Raw genomic sequence first — 24,908 nt, forward strand, 5'->3', positions numbered from 1 at the left:
GGAATAAGAAGAATCAGATTAGATGGTCATGGTATTTACTGAGATGGGAAACTTTGGGGAGGTCAGGGTTGGGAATGAACAAGCAATAGTTCTCTTGGGTTGTGTCAAGTATGACATGCAGATTTCCAAGTGGGCATGTCCAATAGGCCACTGGGTAGTGAGTCTGGAGCTCAGGGACAGGTGAGAACTGAAGACATAAATTTGGTGGTTGTTGGGTGTTGGTAATCTTCAAATCATGGGAATGGGTCAGATTGTCCAGGAGCATAAAAAAGGAGGTCTGGGGACTGAGGACTAGGGTTTCCAACTTCAGAAATCTGGGAGAGGAGTCCAAAGGAGAGAAGATGCTAGGAAGGTAGAACAAGGAGAGATGTGCTGGCATAGGAGTTGGAGGAGTGAGGCATGATGGGTTTAGAGGAAGGTGAAGAGTCATGGTGCAGAACGAGCTGGGACTACTGAGCTGTGGTGTACGCTCAAGATGCCTGGGCCCAGGGGGAAGGACAAAGTCTTCCACCAAAGGTGGACTGCTGAATGATGGTAACCTGGAGTGGGGTTGGGACAATCTTGGGGTGACAAGCATACTTGGTTTAAAAGCCAGAATACAGGACTGGTACATAACTGCCTATCATCTCAGCTTTGTCACGTACAGCTGTGTGATCTTGGTCAAGTCACTTGATGTTTTATTTCAGATGCCTTGGATGGTGAGGGGATCAGACTAAATGCTGAGGCCTAATGTGGCTGAACTGTCTCTGCTTGTCCTGCTCAGTGGAGGGAGTAAAAACCTTTTTCCCTGCCCCCAGTAGTAGCTATGGAGGAATCAATTCTATGGAGGATTATCAGAATTCTTTAAATGTAGCTAATTTTGTCTTACTTTTGGTCTGCTCAATAGTACAGACATTATTAGATATTATAATGCTAGTTCCTTTCTTAAGAGGCAGGAATGTGGAAATTCTCAGGGTTGGGTTACATGGAGTTGCTTCATGGGGTGAACTGGAAACATACCTTTCTCAATACCTCATTGATACAGTTGTGGTTCCAAAAGGGGTACACTAGAGGGAGAGAAACGGGGGGAAAAAGTAGAGGAGGAAAGGGCCATGTGAATTAACTGGAGTCCAGATTAGTCTAACACTGCCGTGCCAAGGTGTCACGAAAAGAATACAAATGCTGAATTCAGGCAAAAGGTTGAGTTTCTGTGAGTCAGTAGACAGCAAAGGCAGCTGTGTTTGATCATCATTTTGACTGTACTTTGTAAAGTGAAGACTGGGACCTTGGAGGGGCTTAAGAGGTTGAAGAGTTGGAAACTCACTAAATATCTGCAATTCCTTAAGTTCTTTTCCTTTTTTAGTGAAAAATTTCAAACATATACAAAAAGATATGCAAAGACTATAATGAATTTGCAGTACTCTCATCCAGCTTCAGTAATTCCTAGCTTATGGCCAATCTTACTTCATTTTTAGCTCCAACCACTTTCTTTCCCTGTAATTTTGAAGGAAATCCTAGATATCACACAATTTTATCAATAAATACCTCAGAATTTGTCTCTCAGGAGACTATAATCAGAGTACTACTAAATACCCAATCAGAACTGAATATTTCTAATTGTATTATTAAAACGGTTTGCTTGATTTAGGATTGAATTAAGTCCATACATTGCAATTGTTTGATATGTCTCTTAAGTCATAGTTAGAAACCTGAGACACCTAAATTAAAATTTGAAATTAATCAAACTCATCAGGATGCTTTGCTATCAGCCTTACTATCATAACCACAAACTGCCCAGATACTCAGCTGTCTTTAATCCAATCACTATTTCACATTATACTGCATCCTAAATGGATAATAAGATGCACAAAATAACCGAACTGAATCTTTCTCTTATTCATCAATGAAGTGGAAAGGTTTAAGTATGTATAATTTTTTAAAACTTTTGTGAGGTCTGGCATTACTTCCTTTATCATACCAACATATTTTGGCAAATGTCCCCCAATATCATCCACTACCAGCCAAGAAACCTTTCAGTGTGATTATGTGTGTGCTTTTTTTTAATTGCATAATTCATTTATACAGAGAAATCATTTGGATTGATCTATTTACAATATTTTTCAAATTTCCCTTCCACAAAATAGTCAACACTTGCTCAATTTGATCATCGTTGTTGACCTGACACAGAGCTTTCAGTCCCCCCTTAAAGACTGGGATCTCGTTTGACCAGGTACACTTCACACTGTAAAAGATTAATCAGATTTTTCCTCTTGTGAATAAATCCACCACAACTGACCTGATATTGTCAAAATTCCAACATATTTCATTGTCTTTTCAAAACCATTATTTGCAGGCATTGTAAACCAAAGCAAATAAAGTTCACTTCCCCCAAGCCTTCTACGACTTACTACACACCCTCAAGTTTAGCTTTTACTATCTGCTTTCACATTCTGGCACAACCAGACATTTTTCCTTTAAGACAAAGCTACTCTCTTTTTCCCTCTTTTTTTTTTGTTAAGAAAACCCCAAAACTTATTACCAGTCAACTGCCTTCTCTCTTGCTCTTCAGGTAGCACTAAAACTTTCAACAAAATCCTTAAGGTGGTTTCCCTTCAGTAGTTCATAATATGCTGAGTCAGTTCATGTGTGTTCATTACCGAGATGAACTACACTTTAAACATGGCAATTTTCTTAATTGGCTCAAAAACAGTATGGCTTGGTTTCACTTGGTTAAAGTTAATATGATTTAAAATATATATATTTATATATATACACACAAACACACACATTTTTTAATCAAGGAAGAAAAATATTTTAAAGACATGCCAATTTGAAAGGCATCAAAGTAAAAAAATAAAAGCAAACACTAAAAACTACAATAAAAAATTAAATAACTGGCAGGCAAAATGAATGAAAAAAGAGGAATGTGTAAAAAAAACAAACTAATATAAAGCATTCCAGTTGATAAAATGGGAAACCTATTAAGTTTCATGGTTTGTTTCCCAAGGAACTTTTGTTTCAATGTACATTCTGATATATTACATGTATTCCATGTAAATTTTAGGTGCCAAGGTTAAGATTTCAAATTTTGCACACAAAATTTATCAAAGAAACATGGGTAAAATTCCAGTCTTTGCAAAACTTTAAGTTTTGGCAAATGATGTAAATATCACAATTGGTTGGTACTGAAAAGTCATGATGCAGAATGAAGAGAAACCCCATTTCATAAATATTTCATTTGATTAAAAATACTAGGCTTGAATGTTCTAAACCATCTGAGAAAATATCTCAAGAAATAAAAAAGGATTGCAGTTTAACAGCAATCTGTATATATGTATGTTTAGCTGCCTTTAAAAAAAATAGAAAAGTAAGGAACAACCAAACCAACAAAAAACATTGAAAATGTTAAAACTGGTATTAAGTAACCCTGCAATGCTTCCATGCTCACATTACAAGAAAAAACAAACTGTACACATTTATAAATAAACAGTTTCTCCGCCAGTTATACCAAAGTTTCTTTCCGTTTGCCACTGAACTGGGCTTTGTCCCTTGCTTTTCGGAAGCCACGCTGTGTTCGCTGTGCTTTGACACCCTTAATGTTGTTTGCTGTGTGCACCGGGGAGCCATATTCTGAAGCATCTCCGTCAACTTCAACCTGTGTCACACTGGACACCATGGATGCCCTTCGCTGGGCCCTGATGTTGACAGCAGAGGGGCTGTTCTCTTCACACTCCTCATGGAGGTCTGGCAGACCCTGCAGCTCGGCTGAACTGGTGTCCTGCTGGAAATGGGCAATAGCGGCGCGAATGCAGTTGAACCACTGCTGCTTGTGGAACACATCATTTGCTTGTAGAGTGTGTGATTGGCTTGGAGAGGGATCTTGGAAGCGAACTCTAAAAATATTTTTAGCTAGAGAAACAAACAAAAATGAAAACAGACTTAAGAAGTTTATTCTAGATAAAGTAGTCATATCATCTTAGTAAGAGTGCTGGTTCTTTATATAACACGCAAATCAATTAGGTAGAAACATGGAAAAAGTCCATACATGACTTAACAGATACATATGCTGGTGTTAGAGCAGAGAAGCACTTACAGCTCAATGAGTGTAATAGTTTGCATAGGACAATGGAACCCATTTCATTTTTAATTTTTTTTGTGTGTAGGAACAGAATTCTTAAAGATTAAAACTAAATTCATTTAGGTTCTGAGTTTGTTCTTAAACTGTTTTAAAGCTAGTACTGTTACCTTTATCTGAGTTGGTGAAAGCCCCTCGAAAGGACCCTCCCATTCTCACATCTCCATCTTGCAGATCTTCTAAGACCAGCTCCTGCACTGGGATTGGCTGCCGGTAAACCTGGTAAGAGTGACGCTCATTTCGAGTAACAGGCCGGGTCAACACCAATATGTCTTGAAACAGGAAAATGTAAAGTTTCTGGAGAAATGGGAGACCAATGCTTACTAATTATGGAACTTTGTGACTGTAGGTGATTGAAATCCATTGTTAAAATAACTTGATTTGACATTAATTTCACATTAATTTACTAAGATACCCTTAGAAATGACCCCATAAAGATGAGGATTTCAACACTGTGCATGTTCTACTTGGAGAGCTTTACTAATCTCAGACTATATAAAACTTTTTTTAAATTGATGCATAACATGAGATTAAGTAGCCTCTGAGTAAATGCTATTCCCCACAAAGACCTGATCGCCAGCAGTAACATGACTGGAAATGCCAGTACTGTATACCAGTTTTCAAACAAAGCATTTAAAAATGCAAGCTGGTAAAAATGTTAATGGTTCTGTTCTGTCACACACAAATTTAAGCCTTTTAAAACAATTAGGCCTCATGACAGAAATCAGAGATGTTAGATTTCAACTTTTTCCCAAAAAGAACCTCAACTTACAAATTGAGCTTCTGAAAAATACTTAATGAAACAAAACTACTATCCATGCTTATATATAGCTCTGGAAGGTACTGTTGTAATTATTTTAAAAATAAGTTTGTTTTCATTCAATCTGCTGCAGGAATTTGTTTAATAGTGCTAAACATGACTTCCATCACTATAAAATAAATTCCACAAAATTGTTTTTGAATATTCATTTTTTATCAAACAATATGAATCTAATAATTTATTTAGAAAGGAATCCCTAGCCAAACAAGTTGACAACTTATGATTCCAAACTAAAAAATGAAGTATTACTGATTCTCACCCAAAGGCACTGGAGTCATTCTGTAATGACAGAAACCATACATTTGCTTTATCAAAACTGATAACCAGTAGCCTTCTTTCATTATGTAATGAATTTATTTTATAAACCTGCTTTAGAACTTACGTGGAAAATTTAAATTGGGTGGGAAAGAGAAGTAATAGCTCACTTCACATCAGCATTCAAATGTACTCACGTGTCCATTTTTGTTCTTCAGTTCCCCATGGCAAAGCAATACTTTGCTTGCCTCAATTCTAGGATCCTTCTGCTTTTCATCCAGATACTCCAATTTGTCAATGTAATATTGGCATTCTGATTCACCTTTCTTCAAGTTGATATCAGAGAGAACGCCTTGTATTATCAGTATCTAAAAATTATCAAAACATTGATGGAGCACTTTTAGCCTATTAACTCATTCTCCTGTAGGGCTATGATGTTTTATTAAAATGACAGGACTTTAAAGCTTTTTTAAAGGGACTCTAGAAATCAATAAATTCAGTCAGTCTCTTCTTTCTGCAGATGAAGAAACAGCCTCAGCCAAATTGGGTGATTTGCCCAAAGTCACATAGCTAGCTAGTGAAAGAGATCAGAATCCAGTCTTATGATTAAAATATAAAATGTGTTAAATCTCTTTATGCCTAGTGTACAGTGCACTAACATACTAGGTGCTTAAAACAACAAAACACTTCACTATGTTGATTTAATATGCATAAAATTTAAGAGTTATCATTGTAAACCTTTCTAAGGGAAGCTAATATGTAAATAAGTAAAAACATAGGAATCATGTATTTGACTACTTACAGCTTCTTCCAGAAGCTGAAAATCAAGGTGGTCCTTTGGAGTGTGTCTAAGAATTTCCTTTAATAGTAAAGGGTATTTGACTAGGCGACTTCGAGGAATATCTAAGAAGCTCCAAAGATCTAGTTTTCGACTGAAGGGAGACTCAAGACATCGCTGGAGAAAGTCTTGGACCCTTGGATCTTGTTTCTTTTGATCAAGAAGAGCTTTGGCTGCCAGCTGGTTACTACAGTAGCCTTTGTAGGCATTCAAGCCTGGCAACTACAGAGTAATAAGAGAAAAAAAAGAGTATGGTAAATTTTTGTTAGGATTTAGTTCATTAGTAAGCCTGTGAACACGAAACACAAAGTCTACAGCTATTCTTGAAAATTTCAACAAGCTGTGGAAATTCTCCTGTAAGTAATAACGGGAGCGGAATGGTGTTCTGGCTGACATCACTACCCCCTATTCCAATTTCGCTAATTTGGCTAAATCCAAGCAAAGACTCATGACTTCTACTTTCCCCAATCTCAGCTAGATGCTAGTTTTTTGTATTCCTAGGACACCTGAGTGTTTCTCTGACACATTTGTCACCAACCTAGGGATTGTTTATATACTTGATTACTCTCTCACTAGATTATAAATGTAGAAACTGTCTTTCATCACTGAATCTCCAGTGATCCCTCCTGGAACAGTGCCTACCATCAGAATGAAACAAATAATTAATGGCATATATTGTGGGGATTCTGTCCAAGGAGGAACATATTTTTATTTAAAAAAACTATATCACTCATAAAGTATTTTTTAAAATAGACTGTAACTTCTTATAGCTACATAATTTTTTTCAGTTTTAATGACTTATTTATCTTAGTTTTAGAATCCAGTTACTGGATCAAATCAATCTGATATTCATCAAAAATGACAAGTATGGCATACCTAAAAAACTGCCCAAAGCAAACAACTTGCTACATACCCAGTTCACAAGAATGTGACCAATCTGCTCTACTGTTCCATCAGGTTTGGTTGCTTCTCCTAATCTTGCCAACAAATCTGAAGTGTAAAAGGGCAGAAATACCAATAATAGGTTTATTTTTAAAATAATTCAGCACTAAATTAGCAGTTTAGATTTTAAATTAGATTCAGACATTAATGAAAATTAAATTGCATATTTTACCTTCATGCAGAGGTATATAAGCATCCAAATCACCAAATATTTGCGTTAGTTCCTCTTCTGACATAATAGACAACTTTAACATGGGGTCATGGTAGGCCTATCAGAGGAGAAAAAAATGTGTCACACAAAGAGATCAAGCAAATAAAACACAATGAGAAATCTGTTCTTGAATGACTAACTATATAAAAGCTAGCGTGGATTCTATTTGTTACATATAAAAGAAATTAAAGTATATGTTAATGCCCAAATAGACTCTCTCTTACTGGTATTCATATTTGAGGGGGTGTATCTAATAAATCATCTAAAAATATTGACACCAGTAAATATTTTCTACTTTTCTTCTTTTAAAGACAAGTAAACTATCTTTTATAATTTATGAAGTATAATTTTTAAAAATTAGGGCATATGATAAGAAAGTTATTTACTGACCTTTCTTGCAAGCTTGAGATCCTCAATCAAATCCTGTTCACCCCGGGACATTTCATATATTGCCTAAAAAAAAAAAACCCAACAAAAAACCCCCAGCAAACATCATAGGTTATTCCTTCCTTTGAGAAAGGAAAATTATATATAATTGATATTTATCATTATCTAACTGATGTTTCTGAACAGTGCTTTTTAAAGTGACTCAGTTTGAAGCCTGTAATTCACAATGGAATCTCAAAAGAGGTTGCCATGTTTCATCATTTTACCCTCTCCTTAAGAGTTGTTAAATTTGATGACCACTATCCATCAAAAAGTGCTGCTCAGCATGTATTATTAATTGTTGCTTAAATACAAAAATGCAGGTTGATTTTTGCCAGAGGTATTAATTTGCTATTCTTCTCATAAAACATATGTTTAAGAAAGAGGGACTATTTTTAAATATACCTCCTGACGTTTGATTTCTTTGGCAGGTAAAGACTCCTTCGTATTGTCATCTAACATTTCTGACCATAGCACGCTACTTCTCCTTTTGGCAGGTGTTGGAACTGTTGCTCTGCTTGATAGCTTCTGGGCAGAAGCTGGAGATCTGTTGTCACCACGAAGGGTAAATGACTTAAAAGAAAAAGAAAGAAAGAAGTGAATAAAAGAGAAAAGATTTGGAAGATACAATAATTATTCCTTTTTCTTAAAAAAAATAGACAAATTTAAAACAAAATTCTGATAATTTCTCAATGCATAAAGCAATCATTTATGCAAGCTGCAATCTATCATTTTAAAGTATTTATCAGCCAAAATTACTTTTTGTATCTTATATCCAAAACTATGCTTTGATATGATATACATATAATGAGGTTATATAAATATGTTCTAGTAACTATCTTAACAGCATATTCCAAAAAGAAAACTAATATTTAAGTATAATAGTATAAACCTCTTTGTACAACTTAGAGAAAAATACAAATCTTAGGCTTCTATAAAATATCCCCCTACATTACTCACTACCCATTTTCTCCTCCACTGACCTGTAGTGTTTGACCAAAACGTCTGACTGCTCCATTTCTTACAGGAGAGATTAAATTTGCCAAGGATGTGACCCGAGCTAGAGGTCGAACTCTTTTATTGCTTGGTTCCTGTGAAAACAAGTACAGATTATACAAAAATACTAAGAACACTAATGAGTAGCAGTAATTTATTAAAATATAAATGGTATGAGGAAGGCCAGTCAAGTCTCTGAATTACCACTGAGACCATTAACAAATATCATCAAACAGAAGAAAAACTGAAATTAAAACACAGATATTAGATTCTAAAATCCTATAAAACTTTTTATTTTAAGAGATTAACCTTTTAAAAAACCACATTAGGACAAATTTCAAACACACACAAAAGTGCTGACTAGCATAATGAATCATGCACTTAATTACTTAGCTTCACAGTTTTTAGTTGAACAATTTGTTTCATGTTGGCCCCTTATATACTGAAATATTTTAAAGTAAATCCCAGACTTTATATTAGTTCATTCTTAAATAATTCATTTAGAGAACTGCTTTTAAATGAACATGTCTGACACTGAAATGGGTCGACTAATGGCAGTGAGGCCTGTCACAGGAAGTGTTCAGGCAGGGGACAGTGGTTAGGAGAGCACTCAGGCTCTGGAATCAGACTGACTGGGCCCAAATCCTGGTTCTAGTACTTGCTCAGTAACATCCTGGGCCTCAGTTTTCTCATTTGTAAAATGAGGTTAGTATTAGAACTTCTCTTTTAAAGTTGTTAAGATTAAGTAAGATATGTTTAAAGGGCTCAGAACAGTGCTTGGAATATACTAAGTTTTAGCTACTACTACTATTTTTTCTTAGAAATATTTCCACTTACTATGTAAATGTTGGGATATATAAATAATTAGGTCTGTCTTCATACCTTCAATTTATTAACTTTAAGGAAAAATATATACACATTCAGGAGAAATAGTTATTTTTCTACATGTATTATTTAAAAAAATAATAACAGTGTAGCAAATGCATCACTTATTCAAGGATCTCAAAAGTTTACAAAATGCATTATTCTAATGTTACTGCTAGGAAAATGGAGGCATAGCATTTAGGTGACTCATACAGCTATTGAAATAAAGAAAGCCAGATCACAAAACAGACCTATCCTTCAAAATGTCTGTGAAATATAATTATTTGTTTGTATTTGATGCCTTTAACAATTGTGGCATACTTGACAAAATAATTCTGATGAGAATTCAGAAAGATATATAATTAAAAATATATTAAAATTACCACTTAAAACTAAAAACTACCATTTAAAAATGACAGATGAAACATTTTTTTTCTAAAAATTCTGATATGACTAAAGTCATAAAAAAGTAAAGGCTGTAGAAATTAAGTAATAATAATCCCCTTAGAGTAATTTAAGAATAAAGTGGCAGAGTTAAAATTCTCTGGAAAGAAACTTAAATGGTTCAAAAAGCCAGAGAAGCAATTAGACTTATGAAAGCTACTAAAGGTATACATACAAATCAAAAAGGAAGGACACCTACTAAAGCAAGGAGACTTTGTAGATAATCAATTCAGGCCTTTGAGGGGCTTAAGAGGTGGAACTATAGAACCCCCTACTGCCCTTCCACCCCACCCCGCCAAAATAATTAACTCCAAAGTAAAACTGAATATAAAGCCACTAATGTGCAAATGTTAAATGAACTGAAATAGAAACTTTCAAGATACATAATAAAGTGACACACTGTGTGGCAATGACATGTGTGAAGCCTTTACAATATACATCTGTGCAAGACAGCAGTGACACATGCATGGGCAGAAGGTCCACCATAAGGCATTCCTTTCTATTTAGTAAAGATAGTACAAAGAGTCTTCTGTTTGAATGGAGATATAATTACCTCACAAAGTAAGATATGCCAGTGTTAACTAGAAACAAAGCAGTTGTTAGAAGTTCTGTTCTACTTTTTGGAGAGAGGTGAGTTAATTTCTCTTCCTTGTTTAAAAACATAACAAATGTGACTTCCTAGTAAATCCCAAAATATTTAATTTCAATTTAAAAGTCTATGGAAAGGTACTATTCCTGGTGAATTTGAAAGGAATAGTTAGCTTAGCAGAGAGGAAAATATTTTATATTTACTTTATTACATAATATCAGATTAATGATAAAGATTCTTTATAGAATATTTAAAATCAAAACTACAGAATTTAGATTTAGATAATTAAATATAAATATGTCTAAGGAATCTTTCTGAACTACTGTGGATTTGTCTGTGCAGTCTTTTTAGGGTGGCAGGATACCATGTTAAGCAGTATTTGAGTATGTTCCATAGTCCTTTCGAAACTCCTCTATAATCAATCTCACTTCTTCACAAAGGACATGTTAGTTGTAAGAATTTATCTAATCTCAAATGCCTTGCTAAGAGTGCCTAGCCAGTTCAATTGGTAGAGCATGAGACTTAAAATGTCATGGTAAGAAAGTAAGGTATTAAATCAGGAACCGTGAGTGGTGGCAGTGGGGGCAATGGGAGGACACCTTTGCACATTTCACACATAGTTTTGGGGATCCAACAGTAACTTTCCTGCCTTACTAAAAGAACACATTAAGAGTATTTGGCATACACAACACAAACATTTAGCACGTATATTTCGAAAGTATGAAACATTTTAATGAATAATTTAAAAAGTGTGATTGAAATGTGAAGATGTAATACTAAACTATGGTTCACTACTAATTTCAGAATACATCTATTTGAAAAGTATAATACAGAAAAAAATGTGGAAAAGTGATATGGATTGACCATGTATTCATAAGTCACCCACAGGATTGGGACAAAAATTTGTTTTTTAAAATACAGGTTAAGATTTGGCCCATGTGAACTATAACCAGAAGTATTTTTTCTTTCGAGGTTCGGATGAACCCTTTTAATGATCTTGGTTTGGATATTAAGAGCCTAAACATGGGCACTGTCACAACACAAATTTTGACGACAAAGGTTTTTGAGAACTGGTATGAAAACTACACTTACCCTCCACATACACAGAATGCAGGTACAGTGTTTGGAGGTGATGAAGGAAGAGGGGAGCAGGAGTCTACCTATCTTACCACCACCCAAAATAAGGCTTACGTAATAGTTTTGTTACTGTGGTTGTTTATTTTTATTTGGAGTGCTGTTAACAACGCTATGATGGATATAAGAAGCTTAATGACCAGATACAGATATTAAAACTATAGTTTCCTCAAAAGACAATCTGAAAATCTACAGAAACAAAGAACACCAATGAGTTTTCTATGTTTAAGGAACTTTCTATAATAGGCAACCTTTCACCAGGGTAAAAGTTCACTTAGATGGAGGAAAAAACATTCAACACCCTCTAACATAAATTTATGTTGTTTAAGTTAGCTTTTAACCAGACTATCTAGTTTAGCTAGGCAATCACATATATTTCTGTGGGGAATCTACTTGGGACTGAGTTTTTAATCAATCGATTTATTTCACTAATCCATCTGAAGTCAGATTTTATGTCTTATTTTCTGAGTATCTATAAACAGAAAATTGTTAAGATCAATTTAAAGTCTTTTACTGGGATGTACTGTGCATATAATAGCAACCACATGGAAAACTTCTGTTGCGAACTCAGTTTTTATTGTAAAAAAGTTTCTTCTAATTAATGGTGTCACATAAGAGGATTTATTTCAGGAGGGTCTCTTCTATAGTCAACCAAATCAAGACACTTAAATTACAACAGAATGTGTCTGTGTTTATTAGTTTGGGTTACTGGATAAATAATTTTCTCCTCTATCTGGCAAGAACTTTAAAATAATTTGAAGAATGAAAAAAAGTTACTTATAAAAAGACAAAAATGAGTTAAGATCACATAGGATTTCTTCCCTTTCAATTTAATAATTGAAATGGTCAAATTCAGTTATTTTTTTAAGGCTGTGTGGCCAGCACTAAAAACCTGACAATATTCCTGGCGTTTTTAATCTCTGGAATAAAGGTATGGCAGAAACATGGCTAGTGCCTGACACCAAACAAAAAAACCTAGTTCTTCATGGCCCAAAAGGTGATCGGTTTCAGTATTTACACTGATGACCATGCATGACTCACTCTAATCAATGGAAATGTTTAGATATTTTGAGAAAACTAAAACATAAAAGCAAAACCCGAAACCAAACAAAGAGGAAAACAAAACCAAAGCTAAACCACATCAAATGAAAGCAAACCTCCTAAACATGGCAGCTATTTTAACTAGCAAAATGTGTATGTATGATACACAGCTTTACTGAAGTATGCAAAAAACGGCATGTTTAAAATATATAATTAATAAATTTTGATATATGTATATAGCTACAAAGCCATCATCATAATCAAGATAAGTGTATGCAGTTAATGGAAAACAGGAATGCTGTATGTTATATAAATTTTAGCATACAGTATAAATGGTATACTCATATAATATTAAATCAACTGTCAAAATTAAATAGAATGGCATAAAAATCAAAACTTATTTTGATAAATGTTCATAAAGATTTTTAAAAACCACAATGACTTCCGACAAAGCAAGGAGGGTAGCAGTAGCTAAAAATTCATTGGTTGAAATATTTTAACATATATTTCTTTCTGAAGAAAAAAAGTCACACACAATTAACTATTTAGATATGGAAAGAAAAATAAAAATAAGCACTAGGTCAGATAGCATTTTAGCTGCAATTTATTCACAGCATTAACTGGTAAGGGAGTCCTACTCCATAAAGCAGTTCCTAAGACTAGGTAATATAAATGCAAGTTTAAAAAAGTAGTAACTGAATTAAGCATCAGAAATTTGACCAATTTAACCAAATTGAGTAGTGTAACATTTAAAATCTTTTTCTTTTTGTATAAAGTTTGTGTACACTCATGCTAGGCTATGTATAAACTAACTATACCATAGTTCCTAAACTTATACCAAAATTCCTAGACACATTTCAAACTTGCATATAAATTAGTCACACATTTTAACTCAGTAAGGACAAAAGTTAAGTTTAGAATTGCACTGTTTATAAATTGTTAAAAATTTTAAATTTCTATGGAGTTACAAAATATCCGTTTGGCTTAATTTTTCTCTAAAAGTCTTACCTCTGGTTCTCTGAAGGACTGATTATTCACATCTAGGACTCGTATAGTCCTTTTAATAGGTAGGAGACCTCCAATCTCATCATGCGCCACCATGCTTCACCAAGTATCCCTTAAAATCTTTAGAATTAATCCACATCCAAGTCAGCCTCTATAACCAAGCACGACACAGGCACACAGACTTTTCTTCCGAGTGCTCAGCCACCCTTGGCAGCCATTTGCCCATGCCTCTTCCTTGTGGTAGAGCTAACTGCCTCTGGGAGCAGCAGTGCAAAAGCACACAGACCTCAAGGCTCTGTGGGCGGGGCCAACTTCGGACGAGGCTCCAGTGGGTGGGCATCTAATGGACACGTGACTTCAGCTAACTGACAGCTAGGCACACCTAGGCTTCTCAGTTTTCACTGTGCAAGAGAAAGCCCTTTAGAGGTTTGCAGTATCTACGGTATGACCAGAAGGGAAAAGGAAACTGGGTAAATGTAAAACTTTTCCTGATTTAAAAGCATCCCCTAAGGGAAACTAATTGCTTATCTAGGTTACCTACTTTAGTACTTAGCCACAGGCAGGAATACCTTTTATAAAACCCTGTTACCTAGGAAGAAATTTAGTATGGACAACTTGACAACTTTAAGAAAATTGCAATTCAGAGTTAAATAAGTGAATATACTAAAGAAAAGCCTAATTATCCAGGGGTCTTGCCTTTATTTTACATGAGTACCAGTATATACACAATTCTAAAGTTATCTAAGTCTTCAGAAACTGGTTCACACCATTTTTTCTTAAGACTAGCCTAGTAAATACAACAGGCACACTTTAGGTCACTCTGTTTCTAAAGTAAATGCAAAGTATAATTGGGCTACCTCAGAGTTTAAAGTTTAGTATTTCTTAGACTTAAAGGCAGTTACTTTTCCTGTTTTAAAATTTTGATATCTGTGTAAGAGAAGTTTTATAACAAATACATAAAAGGTGATTTCTGTTCTAAAAATGTATAACATAGTCCTTCTCTATTCTGTATTAACCTTGATATAGTCCTAATGGGGTCAAAAGAAATCTTTAAAAGCCTTGCATTTTACGGCTGAAGAACTGAGGTTCACAGAGGTGAAATGATCTGCTCAAGTTCTCTAAATTTCTAGTCTAAACCCTTTCCCCTATGAAAAAACACTACTTCTGTTGGTTTGGTAGGCCTGCTATGAAGCAGATTTTCTTCTTTAATATATAGAGTACTGTACTGTATTTTGAAAGGTAGGATTTTTATCCTAACTGTATATACTACTATGAATGATATAATGCTGGTAATCTGCAAAAACATTTCTATTCTTAGGATTTATTAGGAACAGAAAAATCTACCATGTAGAAGGCACTATTCTAGATATTGAGGGTGATACAAAAAAACCCCCAAACAAACAGGTTTCATATTTGCTCATAGAGTGCTAATAGACCATTGTGTAAAGGTAGGTCACATGAAAAGACAACCAGTACAAGACAGCTTTTGAAAATTCCAAAATAAGCTATATAGCTTGTAAGTGCTATAGGAGTTCAGAAGCAGAAACCACTTCTAGTAGTTTTCTGAGCTGAGATGAGGGAAGACACTAGGGAAGAGGCTTTGAGATGTTATTTCATACCTTGAAGGCCATGTTGTTCTTCATGTTTGGGCAAGGGAAAAGTGCAAGCCTTTCTCAAAGTAACATGAGGATGTGAACTTAATGTGAGGTAACAGCCTGTTGGTGAAGATAGAGAGGATTTTATTGAGCAGATGCAAGAGATAAATAAAAGTTATGTTGTAAGGTGGTGTTCAAGATGGTTTTAAAAATAACTGGACATATAATGCAAAAGTCACAATCAGACACCAAAGCTCCGTGTAAGGTAGGAAAAGAATATATATGCAAAAGACAACCTATGGGAGAAGTCAAAGATGCTTATGATTTATTTTCAAGTTAGAAGGGGTAACTGTTAATGTAAATAAAGAAATACAGAAGAATTAAGCTTTGAAAGAAAATTCTGAGTTTCATTTCAGATGAATCTGAGGTGGTGGAAGAACATGCAAATGAAAATACTGAGCTAGTACTTGGAAATGCTTGGCAAGGACTTGGAAGATGCCAGAGGGTAGACACAGATCAGAGTTAAGCCTTGGGAGTGAATAAAATGCCTGAGAGAGAATATCTGGATGAAAAGAACAGAGGTCCAAGGATTTAACTTTGGAGAAATGCTAAGGTAAAAAGAATTTTGCAAAAGAACAGTCAGAAGCAAAGAAACAAAACAAGATGCCAACAGGAGAAAAAGTATTAGTTATAGCAAAAAGGCTGAGAAGGATAAGATTCACAGATTTAGTAATTTTAAGTTTAATGAGGACCCTCAAGGGTGCTAATTCAGTGGAATAAAGACACAAGATTACAGAGGTTGAGGGCATGTAGAGCAAATAGTGGCACAGACTATAATGACAAATAATCAATAAAAACAATTTACTAAGTTTTGCAGGACAATGTGATTTCTTGCAGGAAGGGCCAATGCTACCCTTCTATAAACACCAGTGTGTTCTGTATTGGTGTTAATAATTCGTCTTTCTGCAATGACTTTTTTTATGCTTCATAAAGTAATGGTGATTGGGTATATTTCATCACCTATCCTTTATTACCTGGTCACACATGGAAATGTGATGTGGTTTGCCATAAAGGTGATTGACTGTTTGTAGAAGAGAGTTCTATATACAGTATTAAAGTGGGATCACCTTAGAGATCATGGAATCCAATTCCCTGATTTTACAGGTAAGAACAATGATCTGTCTAAACCACAGGCGGCAAATAGAAGCTCCTTTTTTTAAAAAAAAATTATTTTAATCATTGTTCAAGTATGGTTTTCTGTCCTTTACTCCCATCCCAGCCCACCCACCCATCCCTCCCCACCTCCCTCCCATTTCCACCCCCCTTAGTTTTTGTCCATGTGTTTTTATACTCGTTCCTGTATACCCTTCCCCTTTCTCCCTGAAATTCCCTCCCCTCTCTCCTCTGGCCACTGTCAGCCTGTTCTCTATTTCAGTGTCTTAGGTTATATTTTGCTTGTTTGTTTTGTTGTTTAGGTTCCTGTTAAAGGTGAGATCATACGGTATTTGTCTTTCACCACCTGGCTTATTTAGCTTAGTATTATGCTTTCCAGTTCCATACATGCTGTCGCAAAGGGTAGGATCTCTTTCTTTTTTTCTGCTGCATAGAATTCCATTGTGTAAATGTGCCTCCGTCTTATTTTATCCTGCCCCAGCACCTTGTTTCTACCCAGCGGCAGCGCTGAGCTCCTTGCCCCTAGTTAAGGAGCAGTTATATTTATACAATCCTAAAATTACATTCAGCCCTTTGAAGGCAACCTCAAGGCTGATGTGGCCCCCAGTGAAAATGAGTTTGATACCCTTGGCCTAAACCCTCATAGGTAGTAAGAGAGTGGACTAGAACCCAGTAGTCTGGTTCAGTTAGTTTAATCAGTTAAAAAATTGTGCAAGTAAGGCCAACACTTTATGACCACTCAGGTTCATAAGGGAATAAACAGCTAAGTACGGTGAGAGGAACGAAGCTTCTAGGGCATTCTCATGGTCTCTTACCTGATGTCTTTCTCCAAACTATTTTTTTCTATTCAGTTCTGAGACAGGTAAGGCCAATGAGGGGAAGGGATATCTCTCATTTCTCTCTTTTAGTTGAGGACTGACAAGGTAAAGGTAGAAGTCTTAAAAAAGGCCTACAGGGTCAAATAGGGTCTAATAGTGATAGTCACAGAACAAAAATCCCCGTTCACCAATCCTAAAATCAGCTTCATCTGGAATGTTCAGGTTTATGGATCAAATATAATTTAGACAATGGTAGATAGAACCTAAAGAAGCAACAATGAACATGGGAAGTTCAATTAGTACTCTGAGTGATGAACCTGAGAGAATCTTGACTCTAACAATACTCCTTGCAAATCAGAGGGCTAGAAAAGTCCTCTGAGAATATTTACTCATCCTCTTCAGTTTTCTTAGGAGGAAATTGAAGGACATTTGTGAAAAAGGAAAGGGAAATTTTGAGTTCTTATTCTGTGCTAGGCACTTTATGCATGTTATCTAATCAGCTTTATAAAATATGTATTATTACCTCCATTTTACAGATGACAAAACTAGACTCAGAATATTAAAAAAGTTGCATGATTAATCACTGTCTGGATAGGTTGGAATCTGATCTGTTCAACTCCTATTAGAACAAAGCTCCCAGAGAAGTCACTACATGTAAATACCCTTAGTACATGTTGGATGAATGCTCAGTGGTCAGTCAGTAGTCACTGTCATGCTGTGAGTCAGGGGTAGAGCTAGGTTTAAAACCTCGGTCTCCTAATCTCAGGCCAGTGTTTGCTGAATAACTACTGGCATTTCATAGAGAATAAAACACACCAAAAGTTGATCGATTACTTGCCTTCTAGCCTTTTTATATCAAGGCAACTAAGTAAAAAGATAAAATACTTTCAGTTACTTAGGTTTCAGAAAAGACCCTATTTCAATTGATTCTTTTTTAATACTATTAATAGCAACTATTTATAACTTTCTACAAATGACATAATTGAAGTATAGATTGGTTAAGTGTCTTCTATGTGTGTAGAAAATCTAGAATTTACAGACTTAAGACAACTGAGTTATCTAAAAATAATGCAGCTTTGTAAAAAAAATATGTTTTGGTAAAGTTACTAGTTTCCAAAGACTAGGCTGTTATAGCCTTTATTCCGCTTTTTATGGGGCTTTCAATGTTTTATTTCCTAAAAAATGAATAAAGCAAGGACAGAGATTACATTGTTTTCTTTCTCCATAGAAAAAGGACTGTTAGGCTACAAAGACCTTTCCTTCCCTTTGATATGAAATAAAAATTCTAAAATTTAGAAATAAATTAGAGCTGAAAATCATCTTTACTTTTTTAGTCTAGATATTATGTTTTTATTTACTTTTTGTCTGGAACAATAACAAGTAATTAGAAATTAGGTTAAGAAAGCCATTTTGGGCAGAGAAAATTAAATCTAAGCTCTCTGCTGCCCTCTACAAGTAATAATGTAAAATGCAATTGCCAATCTGCTTTTTTCAACTTGGTAATTATTTGCAAGGATCTTACCTAGAAGAAAACATAAACAATCTTTTAATCTGTACAGAAATATGAATGACAGTAAAATTCATATTCTCCACATTGTGTAGCTCTAATGTTTTATATTACTAACATAAACACATATTTAAAAATCATACAAGTATATAAAAATTTTCTAAATACAAGAAAACTATATTCCACTTTAGAACTCTAAAGAGTTCAAGATACAAATAACTAGTATGTGTCTCACTAAAAATAGGTTAAAAATAGAATTTTAAATGTTTTTTTGAAAGATTTTATTTAATTTCAGAGAAAGGGGAAGGGAGACAGAAAAAGAGGGAAAGAAACATTGCTGGGCTAGAGAAACATCAATCGGTGATCTGTTGCCTCTTGCACACCCCCAACCAGGGAACTGGCCCACAACCCAGGCATGTGCCCCAACTGGGAATGGAACCAGCGACCTCCCACTCTGCAGGATGACACCCAACCCACTGAGCCATGACAGCCAGGTCAGAATTTCAAATTTTACTAAAAAGGAAGCACTAACTAAAATATTAACAAAATAGAACTCCAGAAAAACTAGAGTTCCAAACTATCTAGTAATGAGTTAAAACAACAACAAAGAAGTTAGTAATGAAGTTACATGTGGATTTGAGTTTTTAAATATCATTTGGATTAAAAATTTGAATGTGTCTGCAAGTTTTACTAAGAATTTGGTTTCAGAAAAGATCAAGTCAGATCAGTTACATACTACTAGAAACACTATAAAAAGAATAGTTGACAGGCTAAGAAGTTTGGTATTACTGAAACCATGATTCTTTTTGCAATGATAATACAAACAGTAAAGATAATGGGGAATTGGTGCTGTTGGTGGTGACTTTTTATTGCAAGTACACAGGACAACAAATCATTCCCAGTATAATGTAAGATCACTTCTGTTCATGTAACAAGATTTTGAGTGGGATTTTCCCCTGAAACACAGCTAAGGCCCATGCCCAACCTCTTATTTTCTCAGCCGACTTCTTACTTGAGTTGTTGATGTTCCCCCAACAAACACCTCCACGACAGCACCTTGCCTCAGCTGCACCGTGTACCTCTTGCTTTTCATCCTGGGCTTCTGGGAAGCCACTGTGGCATGTAGCGTATAGTGTGACTACTGGAGCACAGGAACTGATGGGTAAAAACTTCCCCTTCAGTCCTTTGAGAAAACAATTCTGCAGTGTACTTCACATAGCTCTACAGAAGGTCCCAGCAAGATCAATCCTCAGTTGTCTAGTGTTGACCAGCTTAGTTACAGACACCTGCATAAGTTCAGGCTCTGATTTCTGGAGGGAATCCTGGCTAAGACACTGACATTGAGACTGACCCTAGAGATTACACACACAGGATGGGATTGTGGAACTGGGTCACTCATTGGTAAAATGATGATAAAGGCTATAAGTGTGGACTGGGTATAGACGGAGCAGTGAAGTAATAGTTTATGTAGCAGTGATAATAAATGAACAACATAGAGGCAATACTAATTGTTAAGATTGAAGAGCTGGCTGGCTTTTGTTAATTGCTTTAAAAGCCTTGAAAAAACAGCTGATAACCTTTATAATGTTCTCAGAGTCATTATGACCAGAAGGCCAAGTGGAAGCCCCTAAAACTTCACCTTCTACACCTGGACCAAGATAATAAATAGAAGCACAATTGCATGCATACCAAGAGAAAATAGGGATAGCTATCAAAGTTAGGCAGGCAAGAGTGGTAGTCTCCACTGCGTTTTTATTCAATTAATCTTTGTGTCTTCTACAATGAGAATGATTGTGCTGGCTAACAGTAGACTACTGTAAACTTAACTAAAACTTTTATCTCAGCTATTCTGCAAGATGTAGAACCTTCACTGGAACAGATCAACATATCCTCTAGCATTTGGTAGATGGCTACTAATCTAGCTGTGTTCTTTTCAATTGCCATTAGTAAAGAGGACCAAAAGTAGTTAGCTTTCATGTGGGAAGGACAGGAGTCTGTATTTCATGAACTGAGGCTGTTAATTTTTCTGTTTTCTGCCATCAAGTATCCATATGAGCCCTGATATACACAGAATATCATGGGAGTCTAATATACTGATGATATCACACTAACAGGGCTTGGTGAACAGAAAATGGCAAGGATTCTGGACACCACAGGAAGTCAAATACATGCCAAGAAAATTCAGGGGCTGTAGTATTAGAAAAGTTTTAATAGATCTGATAAGCTGAGGCCAATGGCCTGGGATTTCCCTCTAAGGTAAAGAACAAGTTATGGCACTTTGCATCCTCTCCTACTAAGAAAGGAACATGGCATTATGTAAAACTCCTGCTGTAGGGTGCATATACTGTATTTGGAAATTCTGCTCTGACCCATTAATAGGGTAATCTGAAACAGTTTTGAGTGGGATCCGAAGCAAGAGAAGTCTGTAGCAGGTCCAGGCTATGGTGTAAGCTGCCCTGCTACTCAGGCCATGTGACCCAGCATTCTGATCAAGCTTAAGGTACCTACAGTAGACAAGGATGTTGTGTAATGTCTCTGTCAAGGCCTGGAAGGGGATTTCAATGCTGAGCCCTAGGATTCTCAAGGTAGGCTATGCTTTCCAAGCCAGGAAACCACTTACTGTTCGAACAGTAGTGACAGCAGTGCCTGGTGTGCTAGCAGCCCTAGTAAAGACTGTTTCCTATAGTCCTTTGACCAGATTTAGCATTCTGTTGGTTCATTCATTAATACATTAAATCTTTGACAGGTCTTCACTTTTAAAGAAAAAAAAAAGCAGATAGGGAAAATAGCATAGCAAAACAGAAAACCTAGTCTACAACAAAATGAAGAGACAATGTTTCCATCAAAACCTTTTGTTGTCAGATAGTGAGTGACTAACCAAACAGCTATGACAATCACAAGGTATCAGTCTTTGTGCATTAAGAAAAAAAGGTAAGGAAAATGGGCTTCTCTGATGGCCCTGATTCTAGGGGAACAGCCACAGTGGCATGCTAGTCTTAGAACAATAGTTTAATGTTGGAAGGACTCAAAGGATCAAATTCTTAGGTTGAGCGCAGGCACACTGCCATCCATGCAAGGAGTTTACAGGTGCTGAAGCAATATGGGCCATATAAATTCTTGAAACTAACACTGCTCTGAGAAAAACTGCTAAGAGTAGAATCCAAATTGAGCAGAACAGGGCAATAGCAGCAGAGACAAGAAAAAGTTCAGAAAAAAAGAAAGGGAGCAGAAAAGGAAGATCTCAGAAAGTATGAGGATGAATTTTTAAAAATCACTTTGTGAGCCCTGGCTGGTGTTCAGTGGATTGAGCACCTGCTTGGGAACCAAAGGCTTATTATGGGTTCGATTCCCAGTCTAGGGCACACGCCTGGGTTGTGGGCCAGATCCCCAGTAGAGGGTGCATGACAGGCAACCACACATAGATGTTACTTGCCCTCTCTTTCTCCCTCCTTTCCCCTTTCTAAAAGTAAATAAAATCTTTAAAAAGTAAAATAAAATCACTTAGTAAAAACAACAGAAGAGGAAGCTCTAGAGTTATGACACTGCAAACAGGCTGTATTCACCTAAAAATGTAGGAAAACTCACTGCTCTTAAAAAATGAGCAACAGAAAAGAATCATGAACCTCCTTTCTAACTATTTTAAGAAAACAGAAAATATGGAGTAGAATAATGTCTCCATAGCATAAAATAAGCACATTACAGAAGCTACGAAAGAACATAAAATTCAGAAATTAGGTGAATGGAGAGAGGACAATTTAAAATAAGGTGACAGAACCAAGAAAGAATTAAAAATATTACTTCAGAATTAAAAAAACAATGACTAGTGCATTAAGATAAAAATGAGACAAAAAGGAAGATGAGCTTTAAAAAAATCCAACATAGTTCATGGATTGGAAGAATTAATATCATCAAAATGTCCATACTACCAAAAGCAATTTACACATTCAATGCAATACCTATTAAAGTACCAATGGCTTATTTCACAGACATAGAACACTTCAAAAATTTATATGGAACCATAAATGACCCCAAATAGCTGCTGCAATATTGAGAAAGAAGAGTAAAGTAGGAGGGATCACAATACCTGACACTAAACTATACTACAAGGCCACTGTAATCAAAACAGCCTGGTACTGGCATAAAAACAGGCACATGGACCAATGGAACAGAACCTTTCCATCAAAACCTTTTGTTGTCAGATAGTGAGTGACTAACCAAACAGCTATGACAATCACAAGGTATCAGTCTTTGTGCATTAAGAAAAAAAGGTAAGGAACAGAGAGCCCAGAAATAAACCCAAGTCTCTACAGTCAATTAATATTTGACAAAGGAATCAGCAACATAAAATGGAATAAAACATAGACTCTTCGACAAATGGTGTTGGGAGAACTGGACAGCTACGTGCAAAAAAATGAAACTCGAGCACCAACTTACACCTTATACAAAAATAAATTCAAGGTGGATAGAAGACTTAAATATAAACCATGACACCACTAAAGTCCTAGAAGAGAACGTAGGTAGGAAAATCTCAGATATTTCACGCAGAAACGTTTTTACTGACATGTCTCCTAGAGCAAGGGACATAAAGGAAAGAATAAACAAATGGGACCTCATCAAAATAAAAAGCTTTTGCACAGCTAAAGAAAACAGTATCAAAATAAAAAGAGAACCAACTGTATGGGAAAACATATTTGCCAATGATACCTCAGACAAAGGTTTTATCTCCAAAATATATGAAGAACTTACACGACTCCACTCTAAGAAGACAAGTAACCCAATTAAAAAATGGGCAAAGGACTTGAACAGACACTTCTCCAAGGAGGACATACAGAACATCCAAAGACACATGAAACAATGTTCAATATCGCTAGCTATGAGAGAGATGCAAATTATAACCGCAATGAGATACTTCACACCAGTCAGAATGGCCATCATAAACAAAGTAACAAACACCAAGTGTTGGAGAGGTTGTGGGGAAAAGGGGACCCTAGTGCACTGTTGGTGGGACTGCAGACTGGTACAACCACTATGGAAAGCAGTATGGAACTTCCTCAGAAAACTAAACATGGATCTGCCTTTTGACCCTGCAATTCCACTGCTGGGACTCTATCCTAAGAACACTAAACACCAATACAAAAGAACCTTTGCACCCCGATGTTCATAGCAGCACAATTTACAATAGCTAGGTGCTGGAAGCAACCTAGATGCCCATCAGTAAATGAATGGATCAAAAAACATCTACACAATGGAATTCTATGCAGCAGAAAGAAAGAAGGAGCTCCTACCCTTTGCAACAGCTTGGATGGAACTGGAGAGCATTATGCTACGCAAAACAAGCCAGGCAGTGAAAGACAAATACCATATGATCTCACCTTTAACAGGAACCTCAACAACAAAACAAAGAAACAAGCAAAATATAACGAAAGTCACTGAAATAGGGGATAGACTGACAATGACCAGAGGGGAGAGAAGAGGGAATTTCAGGGGAGAATGGGAAGGGTTTACAGGAACAAATTTAAAGGACACATGGACAAAAGCTAGGGAGAGGGTGGTAATGGGAGGGAAGTGGGGAGGGTTGGGTGGGTGGGCTGGAATGGGAGTAAAAGGGAGAAAACTGTACTTGAACAATGATTAAAATAAAACTAAAAAAAAAAAACAAAAACAAAACCAAAAAAATATAAAAAATAAACCCAACATAAATATAAAAAACAGAAAGAGAAAACAATAGAAACAATGCTAAAAACCATAATTTAAAAAATGTTATAAAATAACTTGAAATGACCTGTTTATTATAAGTTTTTAAGAGTGGCCCTTTATGCCACAAACAATGGAGTGACATATTTAATAAATTCAAGTAAAGAAAATGTGAGGCATGGAACTCATACCCATCCAAACTAACCTTTAAGTATAAAGACTGCAAACAAACTGATATGCACACTCAATTACTCAGGGAATATGGTTCCCATGAACATTTCCTCTAAATCACTCAATTCTGGAACAGCGGTCAGCAGACTTTTTCTGTAAAAAGCCAAAATAGTAAATATTAAATATTTTAGTCTCTGCAGGTCATACAGTCTCTGTCACAACTACTCAACTTTTGTTTTTGTAGTGCTTTTAAAAGCAGCCATAAATAATA

General features: G+C 35.7%; 1 protein-coding gene across 2 annotated transcripts in view; it reads right to left on the reverse strand.

The window, feature by feature from the left end:
• Positions 1-2,010: 2,010 nt before the first annotated feature.
• The window catches only part of NET1 (neuroepithelial cell transforming 1), a 48,307-nt gene continuing 25,409 nt past the window's right edge, over positions 2,011-24,908 (reverse strand). The window contains exons 1-10 of one of the 2 annotated variants that reach the window (XM_045857893.1): positions 13,683-13,935; positions 8,590-8,697; positions 8,012-8,179; positions 7,571-7,633; positions 7,142-7,238; positions 6,941-7,017; positions 5,992-6,249; positions 5,387-5,557; positions 4,225-4,411; positions 2,011-3,888 (exon numbers count right to left, since the gene is read on the reverse strand). In XM_045857893.1, the coding sequence (XP_045713849.1) occupies positions 3,482-3,888; positions 4,225-4,411; positions 5,387-5,557; positions 5,992-6,249; positions 6,941-7,017; positions 7,142-7,238; positions 7,571-7,633; positions 8,012-8,179; positions 8,590-8,697; positions 13,683-13,775 (1,629 nt within the window). In that variant the 5' untranslated portion in view covers positions 13,776-13,935 and the 3' untranslated portion in view covers positions 2,011-3,481. Of the gene's footprint in view, positions 3,889-4,224; positions 4,412-5,386; positions 5,558-5,991; positions 6,250-6,940; positions 7,018-7,141; positions 7,239-7,570; positions 7,634-8,011; positions 8,180-8,589; positions 8,698-13,682; positions 13,936-24,908 lie in introns of those variants that run through there. The other variant, XM_045857894.1, reaches the window with a different exon arrangement.

This window comes from Phyllostomus hastatus, unplaced genomic scaffold (genome assembly GCF_019186645.2).
Source record: "Phyllostomus hastatus isolate PE091 unplaced genomic scaffold, TTU_PhHast_1.1 phas_scaffold_1674, whole genome shotgun sequence".
Classification (NCBI taxonomy): Eukaryota; Metazoa; Chordata; class Mammalia; order Chiroptera; family Phyllostomidae; genus Phyllostomus; species Phyllostomus hastatus.